This window comes from Hypomesus nipponensis, chromosome 14, assembly GCF_054491055.1.
Source record: "Hypomesus nipponensis isolate SF chromosome 14, ASM5449105v1, whole genome shotgun sequence".
In the NCBI taxonomy this organism is placed as follows: Eukaryota; Metazoa; Chordata; class Actinopteri; order Osmeriformes; family Osmeridae; genus Hypomesus; species Hypomesus nipponensis.
The window spans coordinates 2,821,273-2,837,238 of NC_140374.1; the positions used below are offsets into that span (position 1 = coordinate 2,821,273).

The 15,966-nt window shown below is 45.0% G+C and overlaps 3 protein-coding genes across 8 annotated transcripts; 1 reads left to right on the top strand and 2 right to left on the bottom strand.

Moving 5' to 3' along the window:
• Positions 1-1,399: 1,399 nt before the first annotated feature.
• LOC146258181 (E3 ubiquitin/ISG15 ligase TRIM25-like) lies at positions 1,400-3,513 on the bottom strand. 2 transcript variants are annotated; one of them, XM_084673214.1, is made up of 5 exons: positions 2,882-3,513; positions 2,601-2,696; positions 2,032-2,265; positions 1,619-1,928; positions 1,400-1,488 (listed from the first exon to the last, which is right to left on the bottom strand). In XM_084673214.1, the coding sequence occupies exons 1-4, from the start codon at positions 3,461-3,463 to the stop codon at positions 1,710-1,712; spliced, it is 1,131 nt and encodes a 376-aa protein (XP_084529340.1). In that variant the 5' UTR covers positions 3,464-3,513; the 3' UTR covers positions 1,400-1,488; positions 1,619-1,709. The 2 variants fall into 2 exon arrangements, with proteins under 2 accessions (XP_084529340.1, XP_084529341.1); XM_084673215.1 differs by having other exon boundaries at positions 1,414-1,488; positions 1,619-1,678.
• A 434-nt stretch (positions 3,514-3,947) lies between these two features.
• On the top strand, positions 3,948-5,968 carry tmem17 (transmembrane protein 17). 2 transcript variants are annotated; one of them, XM_084673218.1, is made up of 5 exons: positions 3,948-4,319; positions 4,580-4,662; positions 4,788-4,901; positions 4,984-5,127; positions 5,329-5,968. In XM_084673218.1, exons 1-5 carry the CDS (start codon positions 4,205-4,207, stop codon positions 5,425-5,427), a joined length of 555 nt encoding a protein of 184 aa, XP_084529344.1. In that variant the 5' UTR covers positions 3,948-4,204; the 3' UTR covers positions 5,428-5,968. The 2 variants fall into 2 exon arrangements, with proteins under 2 accessions (XP_084529344.1, XP_084529343.1); XM_084673217.1 differs by having other exon boundaries at positions 3,966-4,319; positions 4,580-4,683.
• On the bottom strand, positions 5,942-15,940 carry agbl2 (AGBL carboxypeptidase 2). Of its 4 annotated transcripts, none has more exons than XM_084673207.1 (25): positions 15,806-15,940; positions 15,315-15,390; positions 15,088-15,154; positions 14,314-14,463; positions 13,719-13,907; positions 12,383-12,490; positions 12,083-12,233; positions 11,622-11,877; positions 11,108-11,509; positions 10,638-10,780; positions 10,383-10,542; positions 10,114-10,240; positions 9,928-10,028; positions 9,331-9,452; positions 9,025-9,091; positions 8,761-8,865; positions 8,441-8,533; positions 8,236-8,352; positions 7,897-7,978; positions 7,550-7,714; positions 7,371-7,404; positions 6,936-7,180; positions 6,692-6,848; positions 6,307-6,575; positions 5,942-6,213 (listed from the first exon to the last, which is right to left on the bottom strand). In XM_084673207.1, exons 2-24 carry the CDS (start codon positions 15,348-15,350, stop codon positions 6,320-6,322), a joined length of 3,333 nt encoding a protein of 1,110 aa, XP_084529333.1. In that variant the 5' UTR covers positions 15,351-15,390; positions 15,806-15,940; the 3' UTR covers positions 5,942-6,213; positions 6,307-6,319. The 4 variants fall into 4 exon arrangements, with proteins under 4 accessions (XP_084529333.1, XP_084529335.1, XP_084529334.1 ...); XM_084673209.1 differs by having other exon boundaries at positions 6,307-6,449; positions 6,744-6,848; positions 7,550-7,717; XM_084673208.1 differs by having other exon boundaries at positions 6,307-6,449; positions 7,550-7,717.
• Positions 15,941-15,966: the final 26 nt, after the last annotated feature.

A 15,966-nucleotide genomic window follows, 5' to 3' on the forward strand; every position in this document is an offset into this window, starting at 1 on the left:
AGGTTGGTAGGTGTTTTGATGGGCACTTTTTCTAGCGCCCCAGATGTCGAGCATAAAGTAAATTGATCACAAAACAGAATTTTAGTATACACACACACACACACAACACTTTATTGTGTATTTTTATTATAGTCATGCTTGAAATTAGTCATTATTGTTTAGAAAATGTATTACATGAAAAACAAATCTAAAACACTTTTCCCCAGGGAGGGCAGCACCCTTTATTGACTAGCCGCCACTGCTGACATGGCTGGTGTCCTATCTGTTATGTTGCTGATTCCACTATTCTTCAAATGCCAACATTTGACTCACCTTTGAGCCTCACCTGTTCTGTTGGCTTACTGTCAGTCTCCCCTCCATATCCATCATTGTTCCATCATTTGTAAATGCAATTGTTTCTCATTTTAAATAAAATGCTAAATTTGTTAAAGTGATGGATGTGGGATTCAATCCTGCTGGGTGGGTTCTAGAAACCCTTGAAGTATAAAAAGGTTTTTAGTGGAACCCTCTAGGTGGGTTCTTGTAAGCACTCTTAGAATGTGAACATTGAGTAGAACCCCCAGAGAGGGTTCTGGGTGAAACCATCACATCATAGAAGAGTTCTCTGTAGAACCTCTCATAGGGGGTTCTGGGTGGAATCTTTCCCGGACAGTTCTAGATATAACACTTTGGGGTATAGCCCTCTGAAAGGGGTCCAGATAGAAACTCTATAAATGGTTCGCCCAAAGAACCCTATGTGATTGTAGTTAGCGCCTTTACTTCTAAGAGTGTAACATTAAGGTTATTTGTATATTTAAAACTACCTAAGAATTGTGTGAAATATCTTGCCTGTGGCAGGGTATTGAAAAAGTGAGTTGATGTGCCAGGGTTGTGCGATTGGTTGTGAATACAGAGGAAAATATTAGCAGTTATATTTGGGGATTTGTTTTTACATGAAAAAATACCTCAATATACCTTTAGGAGGATGTGATTCTTACATAAGACTCCAAACCCACCCCAAACCCACCCCAAACCCAGGATATAGTGGCTGAGTGAACGTAGCCTGCACTTTGTGAAGGAGGCTAACATTTTTAGAGGTATTGTAGAAAGCCAAAGTACCTGCCTTATAATCTAAGTACACTCCTACCTTGGTGGGAGGACAGCGGCAGCGTATTTTAGTCTTAATATTATCATGGAGGAAATAGCATGAGGATGGAGAGCACTCCAAACTCCACGACAGGTCATTCCCTCCTAATTTACTTTCTTTACCATTTCCTTTCCTCTCCATGGTTTGATATGCCACTCCTACAGAAATCCAGCCACGAAACTCAACCTCCCAGTAGCATCTTTCTAACAGACCTTCCTCACACAGGATTTGATCAAAATGAGTAAATCGTTCGGGATGATCAGGATACGTTTCCCCTTCAGTCCACGTTACCTTCCGACCATCTTCCGAACAACACAATGCTTCACTTGCTGTGTTACTGTTGAAAGTGGGTTTGCAGGGAACTGTATGACGAGAGGACAGAGTGTATTACTTAAATGAACAGTGTGGTGTGTGTGTATGTGTGTGTGTGTGTGTGTGTGTGTGTGTGTGTGTGTGTGTGTGTGTGTGTGTGTATATATATATGTTACTTACATTCCAAGAAATCCTCTCGGGTCTTGGGTTCAAAAGGTAAAATTATTTGAACTTCAGTCACTGTAGGGATAAGAATTATTTTTGACACCAATCAATACAATTGAACAAATAATTGTATTAAATGACTAAGGAAATACAGTTTGGTTTCACCTTTTTTTGATATCTTGCTCATCTCCTCATCGTAAATGTAATCGAGTTGCACTTTCAGTCCCGACACCAGTTTCCGCACTTGGTCGAAAGACAAGTTTGGCTTAATGCTAACGTTGGGTAAAGCTTCAGACTTAGCTTGGGACAAGAGAGACGGAAAACTCTACGGCAAGGAAAGACAAACATTTTTCATTAACAAAACATGAGCCAACTAAAAAGGACAACAGGAATCGTACCATCAGAAAACATAGATGTGTCAGTGTTACCTGGAGGAAATCTATGTTATCCTCTGTATGTGAGAGCTTGTCCAATTCAGCGTTTTGATTCTTCAACTCTAGAATCTCCTTCTCCAGTAGCATCAGCACTTCTTCAACTCGATGCACAGCAGCCTTCTCCTGAGCCCTGATCCGCCCCTTCACCTCCGAACGCTTCTTCTCCATGGAGCGGATCATCTCAGTGAAGATTCTCTCACTCTCATCCACTGTCGCCTGTGCAGATTGCTGTTGACACACAAAATGGGAGAACCCATTTAGCATGTTGAGGCCTTAAGTGCAAAAAATGATTTCAGGACAGAAAATGTAACTGATAAACATCTGAGGTGGAGATGGCCAAAACAATAAAATAGGGTAATGCAAAGACTGATAACTGCTAAAACTATGGCTCGGAAGATGCATTTAATTTTAAAGTTAGGGTTGGTTAACTTACAGTTAATTTACACATAGCACCTACTGGACTTATTTTGACATTAAACATGCCTCAGCATCCTGCACACAGTATTACAGATATTTAATTGGTCTTTTCATGCCGTAGGTATCATATTGTAAACAATGTTTACCATAACAGTCTTCACAGCCTGTCTCAGGCCCTGGGCCTCCTGCTCTGTCTTCTGGATGATTTTCTGGAGAGTCTTCTGGAATTCCCCCACCTGCTTCTGTTCATGACACGTTGCACAACATGACATTGACTTGCCTACTGTTTTGGAAGCACTGTCAAATGAAAACCACGTTTGCCAACCAAATGACCTTGTTTTGGAACCAAATGGAGTTTGTGGTTGCTTTTTTCTGGTTTGGGCAGTCCTTTTAGATTCACTACAGTGAGAAAATGTTCATACTGTACCTGTTTTCCAAGTCTTTCTGCTGCAGCTGAGACTGTATCATGGCCTTTGTGTTCATCCATGACACACAGCAGACAGACACATTGCTGGTCGGTGGAGCAGTAGACCTCTAGCAGTTTGTCATGTTGAGGGCATATCTTCTCTTGTAGTTTGAAGGAGGCTTTAACCAGCTTGTGTTTCTTAAAGGCTTGTGATTCATAGTGAGGCTGAAGGTGAGGCACACAGTATGAAGCCAGACAGACCAGACAGGACTTCACAGCTTTGTGTTTCCTTCCAGCGCAGGCATCACATTCCACATCGCCAGGTCCAGCATAACTGTGTGCGTTGATGTGGACTCCTGACTTCTGCAGATTGTTCAGCACCTCAGTTAGCACAGTGCTCTTGTTGAGAACAGGCCTCGAGGTGTAGCTTTGACGACACTGAGGGCAGCTGAAGACGTCCGTTTGACTCTTCTGATCCCAACATCCATCAATGCATAATAAACAGTAGCTGTGCCCGCATGGAATAGTAACCGGATCCTTCAGTAGATCTAAACAGATGGAACAAATGAATGGATCTTGGTTATTTAGAACTACTTCTGCCATCTTGATCGATATTGACGCGAAAGCAGAGCACTACTCAATTAAGTTTCGTTTTCCTTGAAATGAAACCACAGAAGTGGGAGTGGCGTTATGTCGTCTTATGGCCTGGTAATCAGAATTAAATCAGAATCAGCTTTAAGTTTGCACAAACAAAATTTACTATGGCGGGAAGATACATACGTTAAACATTACAGTTTTAAATATAAAATGTAGAATATATCAAATGTGGAAAATGTACAACAGTATCTAAATAATTCAAACCACGACTATACAATGTAAAAAAATATAGACAATTAAACGAAGGTTTAATAAAAAATACCCCCACATAATGGTTACGACAAAGTAAAAGGGGTAGGGCCTACATCACATCTGCCACTGTTCTGTTCCTGATGTTAGGTCCAAGAGAGTATTATTACTAGACACGGAATATCGTTGGCCAATCATTCTGTGGTGCTGTGTGGGCCTGCCTGTTCTATTCATTTGTGGCATTATTGTATCTATACACCTTGTCACTGTGTGTGAAAGATGTGAAATTATATAAGAAGACTATGTACATATTTACCTGAACTGCTTATAAGAGGCTGTTTTACCCAACTAGTTAAAGTAATGGGTGTAATTTTTTACATCCTACGGGATGTTAATGTAGACCGCGAGATTTCCCCGTAGCCTAGGAAACTGCGGGAGCTTTGTATTTGTCTGGTGGTGAGATGATTTCATACAACTATTGCATTGCTCATCATAGCTATGGAGCTACCGGAGCCGATCAGAAAACGTCTTGGGGATTTATCCCGGACAGTTTTCGTTGATCCGACTCGTACTCAGCCTACACACGAAGATAATGTCACGTTCTTGGGACACAGTGAGTGAAATTCAACATTACAGAACGCAAGTTTAAAGGCGTGCCTTGTCGTCATGCTAGCAACTGTAGAGCTAGCTAATTTAGCTTGCTAATGTAGACAGACTTTAGAGCTAACGCTAGCTGCTGTAGTTAGGTACAGTACTTCTCAACTTCCCGCAAAGCAATAACAAATTAGTTGACTATTTAAGTTGGCTTGTCTATAGATACAAGGTTAGGTTATCTGCAAGATCTTAACTAATGTCTTATGACGGTGTTTCCAGATAGAGATGTGGTCTCAAGTCTCCCCCTCCAGATGTCTCTGTTCTTCAACATGTGTTTTTTCCCGTTGTGGTGGATCAGCGAGGTACTGATGCTGCACCTCAAGGTAGCAAATAGTATTAAGTTCGCAAAATGTTAGCCTTTGTGTGTGTAAGGATGTACATAGAATTGAAATATAACTTATATTATGACACCCTTCCCTGTTCTCAGTATGCTGCTCTCCCCGACTATTACAAGTTCATCCTCATCACCGTCCTCATCCTCATGACTGTAATAGAAGCCATCAGGCTCTACTTGGGATATGCAGGAAATTTGCAAGAAAAGGTCTGCAGCAAACACGCATGCACACACAGCCTCCGTATGTTTCTGCCCTAAATATCAAATAACGTGTTCTGTGTTCTGCTAGGTCCCGGAACTGGCCGGATTCTGGCTGCTTAGTCTCCTCCTCCAGTTTCCTCTGATCCTATTCCAGCTGTTCAATGAGGCCATTCTCATCCAGCCTCTGGAGAGAGGAGTCCACATCGTCCTGGCACTCTTCTTACTTACGCAGGTAAGATGACTCACACTGACACGTCACACGTAATATTAAGAATAATAACACCATTGTGCTCCATATGGCTTTAATAATACAATATCCCTATAGCCATCAACCCATCTGTGATTATACCAACAGTATTGGTACCAACATGTTTTATCCTGCTTGTGTTCAACCACAACCTGTTCCTCTGGCCCATCTCGTCCTCTCCTCCAGGCCTTGTCAGGCTTTGTTGCCCTCAGGTGTATGGTTCGGCACACAGAGAGACACTTTCACCTGCGTCAGTTTGATGGAGTTCAGGAGCTTCGAGCCTGACACGCCCAGGGCTCAGATGACACGAACAGAGCACAAAACATGTCTTTGGGTCTCCTTAGTACTTACTGTTTATAATTACTTTTTTTAATTGTCTTTCACACCACGTGTATGTGCCTTGAGTTTGTACAGTTGTAAAGAAATTCATCAAATGTTTGGCTTTATACATTTTTCATATTTAAACGCTACTAAATATATTTAAGAAGTGGCAGTGTCTTCTGTGAAGATAAGATTTGTAGTTACCGATAAAGTGTTCTATAATAAATGTTAAAAGTTTTATTTTACATGACTTAATATGAATACAGTGCACTGAAAATACACTTTCTATGGTTATGTTATGACATAAATGTATGTACTTTAGCCCATTGTTAATACAAACCATACCAAGAAAGATTGTCCTTTCATTATGAGATTCATAAACATTACAGAATAATTATTTGTAAACCAATAATAGTTGTCTTATTTGGTTGTGAAATGGGATAGGCACACATTCATGGCAAATAATGTTATTTCTGTTGTTTGTAAAAATAAAATGTTTCTGCTATATGCTTTTTATATTCATGCTTCCATGATGAAAGCATACAATAAGCAAACATGTCCTGTAGAGACTTATACATAGATATTACTTAAAAACAAAAGCCAAGGTGCATGTCTAACCAAACTAAGAGAAGTGTTCCTGGGAATTAACCCAGAGGTCCAGAACTGGAGGGAGGAGCCGACCCTGATGGTCTTGTGGTTCCTTCCCCCTCTGGCACCTGCTCCATCCCAGGCCTGGCATGTCCCTCAGACCTGAGGGGACAAGGAAGGACAGGCTATCATGTAGGACGCTGAACACTAATACCCAGCAAAGGCTACCGAGGAACTGCTGACTGTTCTCCATACCTGTGGATGTTATTCAGGCTCCTGTTTGTGTCTGGGACAGTGTCTCCTCTAGGCTCTCTGAGCCCCCCCCTCCCCTCAGCTGGTCTCTCTTGGAGGGTCCAGTCCTTTGTAACCCCAGCCCAGCCTGGTCCCCCCATGGCTGGCTGTGAAGGCAGTGGGAGAAACCAGAGAGGTTAGGTAGCTTGTTTGATCCTCCATTTTTCTTTGTGATCTCAACCCCCCCTCCTTTCAGGAAGCCGTCTCTTGCCAGGGTTGTAGAAATAAAGGTACTGTACATTCAAAGGCAGGAGATGAGGGAGATATGCTGAGGTAATACATATTAAGGGGAAAGAGATAAACAAACCACAGAATTCTAAAATCACCCTGTCATAACAATGCCAGTCACCTCCTCCCTCTGAAGTCCATAGTCCTCAGTTCACGAAGGAAGCAGTTCAAACCTGCACGAGAATTTCTGAACAGGTTATCTGGTCCAGGGACTCCTGCTCGCTGCTCCATCTCCTCCGGGGCACCAGCCTCCGCCGCACCCACACCCACAGGAGAACCTGCGGGTGAAACACCTCAGGCAGTGAGGGAGCTCAATCAGGTGTGTATGCATGTGTTCATGATGTGTGTCTGTGTTGCTGTGTTACCTGCTGCCATGGCCCTGGTGGTGCTCCTGTGCCGGGTTGCAGGGTTGTCTGTGTAGGAGGAGCCCTCAGGTAGGTAGTAGCGAACGGAGACCCGGGATGCGTGGCCCTGCGTCTCACAGGAAGAGGCCTGCTGGTAGTGGGACTTGGCACGGTAGAAGTTGGAGGGGGGGCAGAACTCCAGGGATCTGGAGGGGACAAACTCTGGAACCACCCTGCACTGCAGGCCAGGGACCACCGAAGCGAACCTGACAAGGTTTTTATTTTCATGAATGGATGGATCATTTCCTGGACATTCCAAGTCAATTAAATAGCCCTTTTAGAAAATATACAGATAATTATACTTGAGTATGGCCCAGCACTGAACTTTTGCTCCCTAATACTGACACTGAAAGTTGTATTGGAATGACGACAGCCTGGCTATACAGTATGTGGTACCTGTGGGCTGCAGTGGGGTGAGCTGTAAGCCTGCCTGGAAGACAGAACAGAGGAGTCAACACAAAACATGATCACCCCAATTTTGGATGTAGGGGTAATACTTCATGAAAGTATTCCAGTGGACTCTGTCCATTTTCTGTGCTAATATCAAAGTGTCCTGTGCTCTAATCCTGAATCACCTCTTTGCGCCGAGTGTGGGTTGAAGGGCATTGTCTGTGGCTGGATAGGCCCAGCTGGGTTGTAATGCTGGATGGGTGTCACAGTCAAGGGATACCGATGGGGGGAATGGTAGGAGCGAAACCTTAGTTGGTTGTTCTGGCATTGAGGCTTCTCCCCTTCCAGCTCTTCTGAGGAGAGAAAACATCAGGTCTTTCTACAGCCTTGCAGGGGTTAGCGGACGTAGCCCATCCCAGCCTATCTTCATGATGATGGTGATTCTCCTCGATCATGAGTGAAGTGAGCTTTATGAAAACATAATGATCTTCCTTGTATTGGACCCTGTAAACAGACCTGCTGTGTCTCTCACCTGTTTTGTCTGTCTTTGGGCTGGGCTGCCGGGGCTGCTCCCTGCTTGGGTATGCAGCAGTCACTGCTTTCAGGTCGTTTTTCTGGAAAACACACCACTCCACATGAAACCATTGCAACAAATGCTTGTTTGTTTGTTTGTTAGTCTCACCTACTCAAAACTGAGTAGGTTAGGTAGGTAGGTTACCTAATCAAAACTGAGTAGGTTAGGTAGGTAGGTTACCTGATCAAAACCGAGTAGGTTAGGAACAATCGTGGAAAGGGTTGCATCAGGTATGCAACGGGCTCCTGGGCCATACTTGTTTTTGATTAACTCAGATTAAGTGACAATTACAATTACCTTGTCAGAACTGTCGTCCTGCCATAGGGTAACCTGACCAAGGACTCCAACACGATTGGCTGGGTGGGGAATCCAGCTGCGTACGGATTGGCTGCTGATCTTCACTACAAAGGGCACCTGTCGACGGCACAGCAGGACAGCAGTCATATGCCTGCTGGACCCTACCTTTCACCACCATCATCTCTCACTCCACTCTCCCCCATACCCTATCTCTCCTAAGCTTTGATTTCCTTGAAGCCACAGTCTTCTTCTGGATCTCAATGTCAACCTCCTCCAGTTCTTGTGGTGGGACCAGCTTCTGTAGACGACGCCAGCAGGAAAAGAACGGTAGCATGCTTCTCATCGCACTGTCTTTGAATGCTACACACCTATTATGCTTTCTGTTCATGGAAACTCACATGGACATCAACATCTCTTTTCAAAAGAACCAGCGGCCAAAACAGTGTTGTGGTGGTCAAACACTGGCCTCTATAGCAGAGCGTGTGTAGAACACGGAACATAACATGCAGGAACATGTCTGACCACCTGTTTGATGTTGCGGTTCTTGGGTTCTGCAGTCCTGTGTCTCTCCAGCCTCAGACGGTTTCTCTCCTTACGACTCCGCAGGTGTTTTTTCTTGACGGCGCTTGACTGAGGAGAGTAGAGAGAGAGCATCACAGATTTCAGTCAGAGAATTGCAAATGATAGATGTTAAATTAAATAAACAAAACACGTATTGTAAAACATGTATTACAATAGTATTTAGGATGAGGGAGAAAGCTTCAAACTAGTATAGTGTGTTTACACTACCTCCCTTGGTAGGTTCAGCAGATGAACAGGGAGGCCATCTGACTCTGTGCTGTTGGACCCACTGGTACTGTGGGCAGTAGAACAGCGTTAGCCAGGATGTATATTTGTGTGTGTCTGTGTGCTTGAAGTGTGTTGTATTGCATGTGTGTGTCTGTGTGCTTGAAGTGTGTTGTATTGCATGTGTGTGTCTGTGTGCTTGAAGTGTGTTGTATTGCATGTGTGTGTCTGTGTGCTTGAAGTGTGTTGTATTGCATGTGTGTGTCTGTGTGCTTGAAGTGTGTTGTATTGCATGTGTGTGTCTGTTACCTGGACTCCATGTCAGAGACTGAGACACCACAGAGAGACCCTTCTAAGTCGAGTTCTCGCCCAAGTCTCTGCTTCACCTCCTGCCTCAGTAACATTTCCAACTCTGCCAGGCAATGACTCTTCTAAAACACACACTCACAGACACACAGACACACACACACACAGACACACACACACCCACACACACACCCACCCACAGACACACACACATGCACACAGACAGAGCTTTCCATGAGTAATGAAACAGTTAAGTCAAACTGCTAATTGGATATGCACACCTTCTATTTCTGTCTGCTTCAATACTTACAATGATATGTTTTATTAATAATAAAAATGTGTCCAAAAGTGCTCCCATCCCCCCAGTGTATGTGAGTGTAAGTATTGGGAAAATTAACTTGAAAGGAAGTTAGGCCAATACCTCACAAAGGCACAAAATATATGTCCATCTGCTTAATACACTAGTATTCATGATGAGAGAAAAAGCCCCAAACTAGTATAGTCGAGAGTCAGCACGTCTTCAGACTGCATAAACAAACAAACCCAGTGAAACATTAAAACGTCCTCAGCACAGGTTGTCAGGGTTGTGTTGTCATTCACCTTGGTGGAGTCTGGATCACAGAAATCCAGCAGGGTGTCACAGAAGCAGTATCCCAAAGACTTCAGGTCACCCGTGGTGAAATGTGTCCCCTTTCTAATTCCTGTGGTAAGAAATATTGTTTTTTTAGAAAGAATGAAGTATGGATAAAAGCAGCAAATACACGCACGCACATCCTTTGTGCTGACCCAGAGTGGATCCTCCGAAGGTGGACTCCATGGTGTAGCTGTTCTTGATTCCTAGCTTCCACATGACGATGCGACCAGTCCCCTCCTTACTCTTCTGCACCCGGAACTTACAGCTCCTGAACGAGAACTGAGGAACACACAACGTTCTCTCGCATTGGATCCACGGCGTCCGGGGACACCGTGCGAGGGACAGGAGGGAGTGTGGACACCAGACAGAGGGGGACACTGGGAAGAGAAGGACAAAACAGAGAGGTCTGCCACAACGCTACCTTGTCGTCGGCGTTCTTGCTCATCATTAGTGGGAACACTCTCTCTTGGAGGCGTCGCGAGGCGTCATGGCGGTTGTCGCAGCCGTACATAAACACGTTGTTCTTCCGGCTGTGGCCGTGGAAGTCACAGTACAGCACCACATCCCTCTCTGACATCAGCCTGGACACACACACACACACACACACATCATTGCCAGTTTGTCTTCAATGTATGTGTATGTGTGTGCATGGGTGAGGTCTGTCCTTTGACCCCACCTCTTGACCATGTTCCTGGTGTGCCAGACACAGGGAAAGGAGTCTCGGAGCAGGGTCCGGTAGTTCCTGTTGAGGTCACGACCTGCCAGAGAGCAGCGGTAGTTCCCTACCACCACGCCATCTGGGTTAAGCATTGGTACCACCTGTCGCACGCAGAGCAACACATTCACAGATTAGGCTTCAACCAATAGAACACTTGATTTAACTCGGATCACACTGGGACTGTTTTGTGGTATGTGGGAATGCAGAAGTGGCTATGAGTATGCTGGCCGTCTACAGATACAAACCTCTAGTTCTAGACAATGAGATATGGATTCAACAAGCTTGCTTAAGGTTCAAGAGAGAGCGCGGACATCGCTACAATGTGTACACACCGTTCTACGGCACCAAGCAGAATTGGGATTGACAGACAGGAGAGCGTGTTAGTGGAGGAAGGGGTTTATCTAGGCCCCGTTGGACACGCGACTCACCTTGAACACAAACGTGTCCCGGAGCAGCCGCGCGTCATCAGAAGGCCCGAGCAGGAAGTCCAGGAATCCCTGCATCATCCACGACGCGTTGGTCTCCCCAGGATGCACCCTGGCAGTCAGCACCACCGCCTGCCTCGCCCGCCGCTCCTCCCAGCTCCCGCCGGGCGACGTCACTGTGAGGACGTGCACAGGGTTCCCCGCCAGGCTGCGACAGAGCACGCGTAGCTTGCAGCAGGCGGCCGTGTCAGGGTCAGAGGTCAGCCGGCTGAGGTAGCGCTGCAGCTGAGTGTAGGTGTAGGGGTAGCAGTGCGCCAGGTAGCAGGTGTCTGAGTCAAAGGGGAACTGCAAGGTCCAAGTCAGGCAGTAGAGGGCCTTGGTGCTGCCGCTGTTGTCCTGCTCAGCCTGGAGAGAGGGAGGGTGACTTTAAAGACACTCACCTTTTTTTGTGGCGTAGTATACCTAGTCATGTGGTTGGACGGCAAAGCTCGATTGGCTACCTATAAAACAAGCTTACGTGCTGTTGGTTACGGTAGTAGCGTATGTTGGAGCCGGCCCGCCTCCAGCTGATGGTCGTCTCCGTGGCAGCCCTCTCAGAGTAGAGGAGTGGCCTCATGCCCAGGCTGTACAGGCTGCGGGACTTCATCAGGTTGGTAATGGTGAATCGATATGTGACGCCCGCCTTCATGTTCCTCACCCGGAAGTAGAACCACTGGGTGTGCTTGGTGGTGTACATGTCTGTACGCAGGGTCAGCTCGTAGTCATGGATACCACTGGGGGGGGGGGGGGCGAAGGGATGGAGCAAGAGAAAGAGAGGAATCAAAGACAAGAGAGAGTGACATGGCAGAGAGATGAAGGTCAGCGCAGTGTGTTCTATGTCTGTAGTTTGTTCCCTCCAGTGAGCATTAGTTTGCATGGATTCATTTTGTGATTGTAAAGTAACACGTAGGTCGGGCTGCCAAGCCTCCAGAGACTCACACTTGCACAGCCTTCTGCAGGTTACCGCTCTCAAAGCGTGACTCAAAGGCCAGGATCGGCTCCTCTTGCTGACAGGCACAGGCTGAAGCATTCTTAAGGGGCCCTCTGCTTCCTCCTACCCGAGAGCAGGTGAAGTAGGAGCTTTTCATAGCTTGACAGGCGAGGAACAAGGGTCAGGTCGGAAAAAATACAATGACAAGTCAAACGGGAGGAATACGGACAAGAAAGAGATGGGAGGGAACCCCAGGAGTGAGAAGGCCTGGATGATGGAAGGAGGTGATTGAGCCCTGCGTCAAGTACCTGGGTTGATGCAGTAGACAACGTTTCCCATCTCATTTCCAACAGGGATGGGAGCTCTCTCGTGGCCTGTGGCCTGGTAGAAGGGCTCTGGATCTGGGGGGCTCCATTCTTTACAGGATACGACAGCAGCAGAGACGTGTTTATTTGGCAGACATTTCCTTTACAATCCCTCTGGTTCACAATGTATTTAAGCTGTTTTTCTTATGCTTGACTTTACTACTGAGCTCGTTGAAAAGAGCTGAGCAGAGCACAACAGAAATGTGTTTCACACATGAATCTAAAAGGTTGTGTTAATCAGATGCCTGAGGAACGTTGGCTGGGGCACAGCCGTTGGTCCCCTAGCCCAGGGCCAAGGCTGCTGGGCTACCTGGACTCTTGGGGCAGCAACATTTGCTTTGTTTAGAACACCTGATTGACATGTGACTTCCGATGGGTTGCTATGCCTTGTTCCCTGACAACCTCATACCTACCACTGGGAACTTTGGTCTCCCTTGTGTGTGGAATCCAAGGCGAAGAGGCACAGGAGTGCTAGCCACGCAGCTTACAAACATGAAGGGCCCAGATCGCCGACACACCATGATGGTAGCTACTACACACATGTAAATCCAACACATCATCGTCTGCTGCGACCAGGAGTCGCCCATTTTACTCCAATCCCCTCTCAGACCAGTCGGGGTGCTGTTCGACCCCCTATCAAGCCTAATCAGACAACAATACCACAGGATTATCAAGATCCAAGGTATGCTAAGACTACCCACAGCCCATCAGCACTTAGAAGAGCTAACGCTGCTAGCACTATAGAATCTACTGCTAGCACTGACACAGTGGCTAACCTTGGTCTAGCACAAGGTCCTATCATTTCTAACCCAAATAAGCTAAGAACTGGCTCCGCAGCTACTGATAAGGCAAACGTTAGAAATGCAAACACAACACCACATATGGCCACTATCTTGATTGGAGATGCCATGACATGTTAAACTGGCAAAGACAGAAAATATTTGTCTTAGCAACACATCTGTCGACAAACTGTCGTCAGAGGTACAAACAATCCTCAACAATAAACCAAACAACCCTAAGATTATCATCCACACTGGCTCGTTTGATATCCTACACAAGAAAACTGGCGCTTAAAACCTACCTTTTTACCGAAGCATTTAAGTAATTTTATCTCAGAAGGGTTTTACTACTTTTATTAGTTATATTATTGTTGCTATTTTAATTATTACTTTTATCACTTGTATTATTGTTCTTATTGATTTTATGTAAAGCACCTTGAGCTACAATTCTTGTATGAAATGTGCTATATAAATAAAGTCTGACTTACTTACTTACTTACCTATGTGATGAATGTAGGGTTCCTTAATGACCTCACACTCAATGGGCCAGCGGACGCCCTGGAAGGGTCTGGAAGGCGAGGGGATGGCAAACAGATCCAGCGGCTCCCTCAGCCTGTGAACAGGGCGTTCTCCGTCACGGTCTATGATCAGTTGTCGGGTCTTCTGAACCTGGCCCATGAGCAAGGAGACTAAGGGGAATAAACATTGCCATCTTAGAAACTCAGAACAAAATAAGGTTAATTCTTTATAACAAAAGAAGGTCCCAAAAGAGCTATTCCACAGACGTGATACGACTTGCAAAGTGACACCTTTCAGTCTTGAAACCATTCTGGCTGGCAGAAATAAAGACGGTGCGAACTTGCTTCAATCATTTGATTTACACAACAGTATTAGCCTAAAGGATAATCTTATCTGGTATTGAATATTAAACAATGGCTATCAGGCTCCGTTGAATTTGTCTGTTTTCATTAGCGTAGCAGCATTGATGAACCCTGTGTCTCTTATATCTCTTAAATATCAAGGCTACTTGACAGATTCACAAAACCTTTAACTCAATTAGCTAGGGCATTATGTATCTGTATGAAAACATTGTACTTGGCCTCCCCAAGTCTTGCTCCTCTTCCTCGGGGTTGGAGTCCTGGCTGTCTGGGAAGTGTCTGTCAGTGAGGGGGGATGAGTTTTGGTACTGGTGGCTCCTCCATCTGCTGCCTCTGGAGAGACCTCTCTGGCGTGTGTTTTCTCTGCCTGATGAGAGAGGGGCTGAGCTCTGAGCAACCTGACAGGTTTCCTTTATGGACAGTAAATGCAATGCCTCCCGAAACTTCTGGACAACAGCTTTGGGGATTTTGTCTTTGGAATAGACTGGTGAAACCTATGAGCAGAGCAATTAGCTGATACACAGCTTCAGTTCACAGTCTCAGTTGGTGTCTCTTTGCTGCCATTGTGTTGATGACACAGATATGCACTGACACTTTAAATATTGCACACTGTATATCTATAGACTACTGTACATAGACATACTTGCACATATTATACGTAATTATCCACTCCATCCATCCAATATTATTCATTTGATTTGTCATATATACCGATTTCTTATTTTATTTTGAAAACCATGTTTTTTACCATAACTTTATTTTTCACTGTCTACTCGATCTTGTTTTTTCTAACTCATGCCCATCGCGTGAGTACATTGAGAGCACACTGTAAAGAGAAGCCAACTTCCTTGTATGTCCATACTTGGCCAATAAAACTGATTCTGACAACTTAGTAGGACAAGTCAAGTTTTTCCAGAAAAAGGACAGTCTTTTGATGTTCTGATGACTTTACAAACTATACTCTACCTGACTTTTAGGTATACCAGCCTACCTGTGAAGAGTCCGTAGTGTTGAAGGTGTTGTAGGATGAATCTTTCATACGCATCCTCTGACGTCCTCTAACACAGCAAAACGAGATTTCATCCTTATGTTGCATTGCATTGATATTTAATTTAGGCCTTCACTGTAATGTGACAAACGTAATACTTGACAAGCACAGCCCAATACTAGTTACATGGTACTGTATACCGTAGTAGAACACTTCCGAAAAAAACTGACCAGTATCTCTGTGTCTGGCCTCAATGCTGGACACATTGTGAGGGACCTGTAAGAGTCCCTGAGTCCCTGTGAAAATCTGTTTGAACATGGAGTTTGCCAGTTTAACATTTCAAAAGCATCAACTCGGGAATCAATTTAGCTAACTGGATCGAAGAATCAGAAAGGGATTTATTCGCCATGAAAGTTTGCACAGACAAGGAATTTGCTTTGGCAGGCGGGGAGTCCAAGGGGGGAGACTGGTGATGTTTCTGATTTTTTACGGTAACTACGGTTCCCCCAGTCTGCCTGAACCTCGTTCATTAACTGCATTTAGCTGGACAAGTTAACCTTTAAGCTACAGTACTTCTCAGCGTGAAAAATGTTTGAAATGCGTGACGTCTCATGGCGAATGCGTTAGAGTTGAGATCCCAGCCTGTTTTGCTCCCAATTTAGAACAAAATGTATACTTGCAAAACTGCCAACAAACTGAGAAGTGAGAAAATTAAACTTACCTTTTAAAATCAAACCTCAGTTCTGTATTGCATACACAGAACAGGTTAACTTAACCCTACCTAAACTCTTGTTAGCGACTCGCTAGCTACTACCATGCCAGCAAAATATTTTTTTACCACCGTTGCCCAGCAACAGTTGTTCTTTACGCGTTACCATGGAG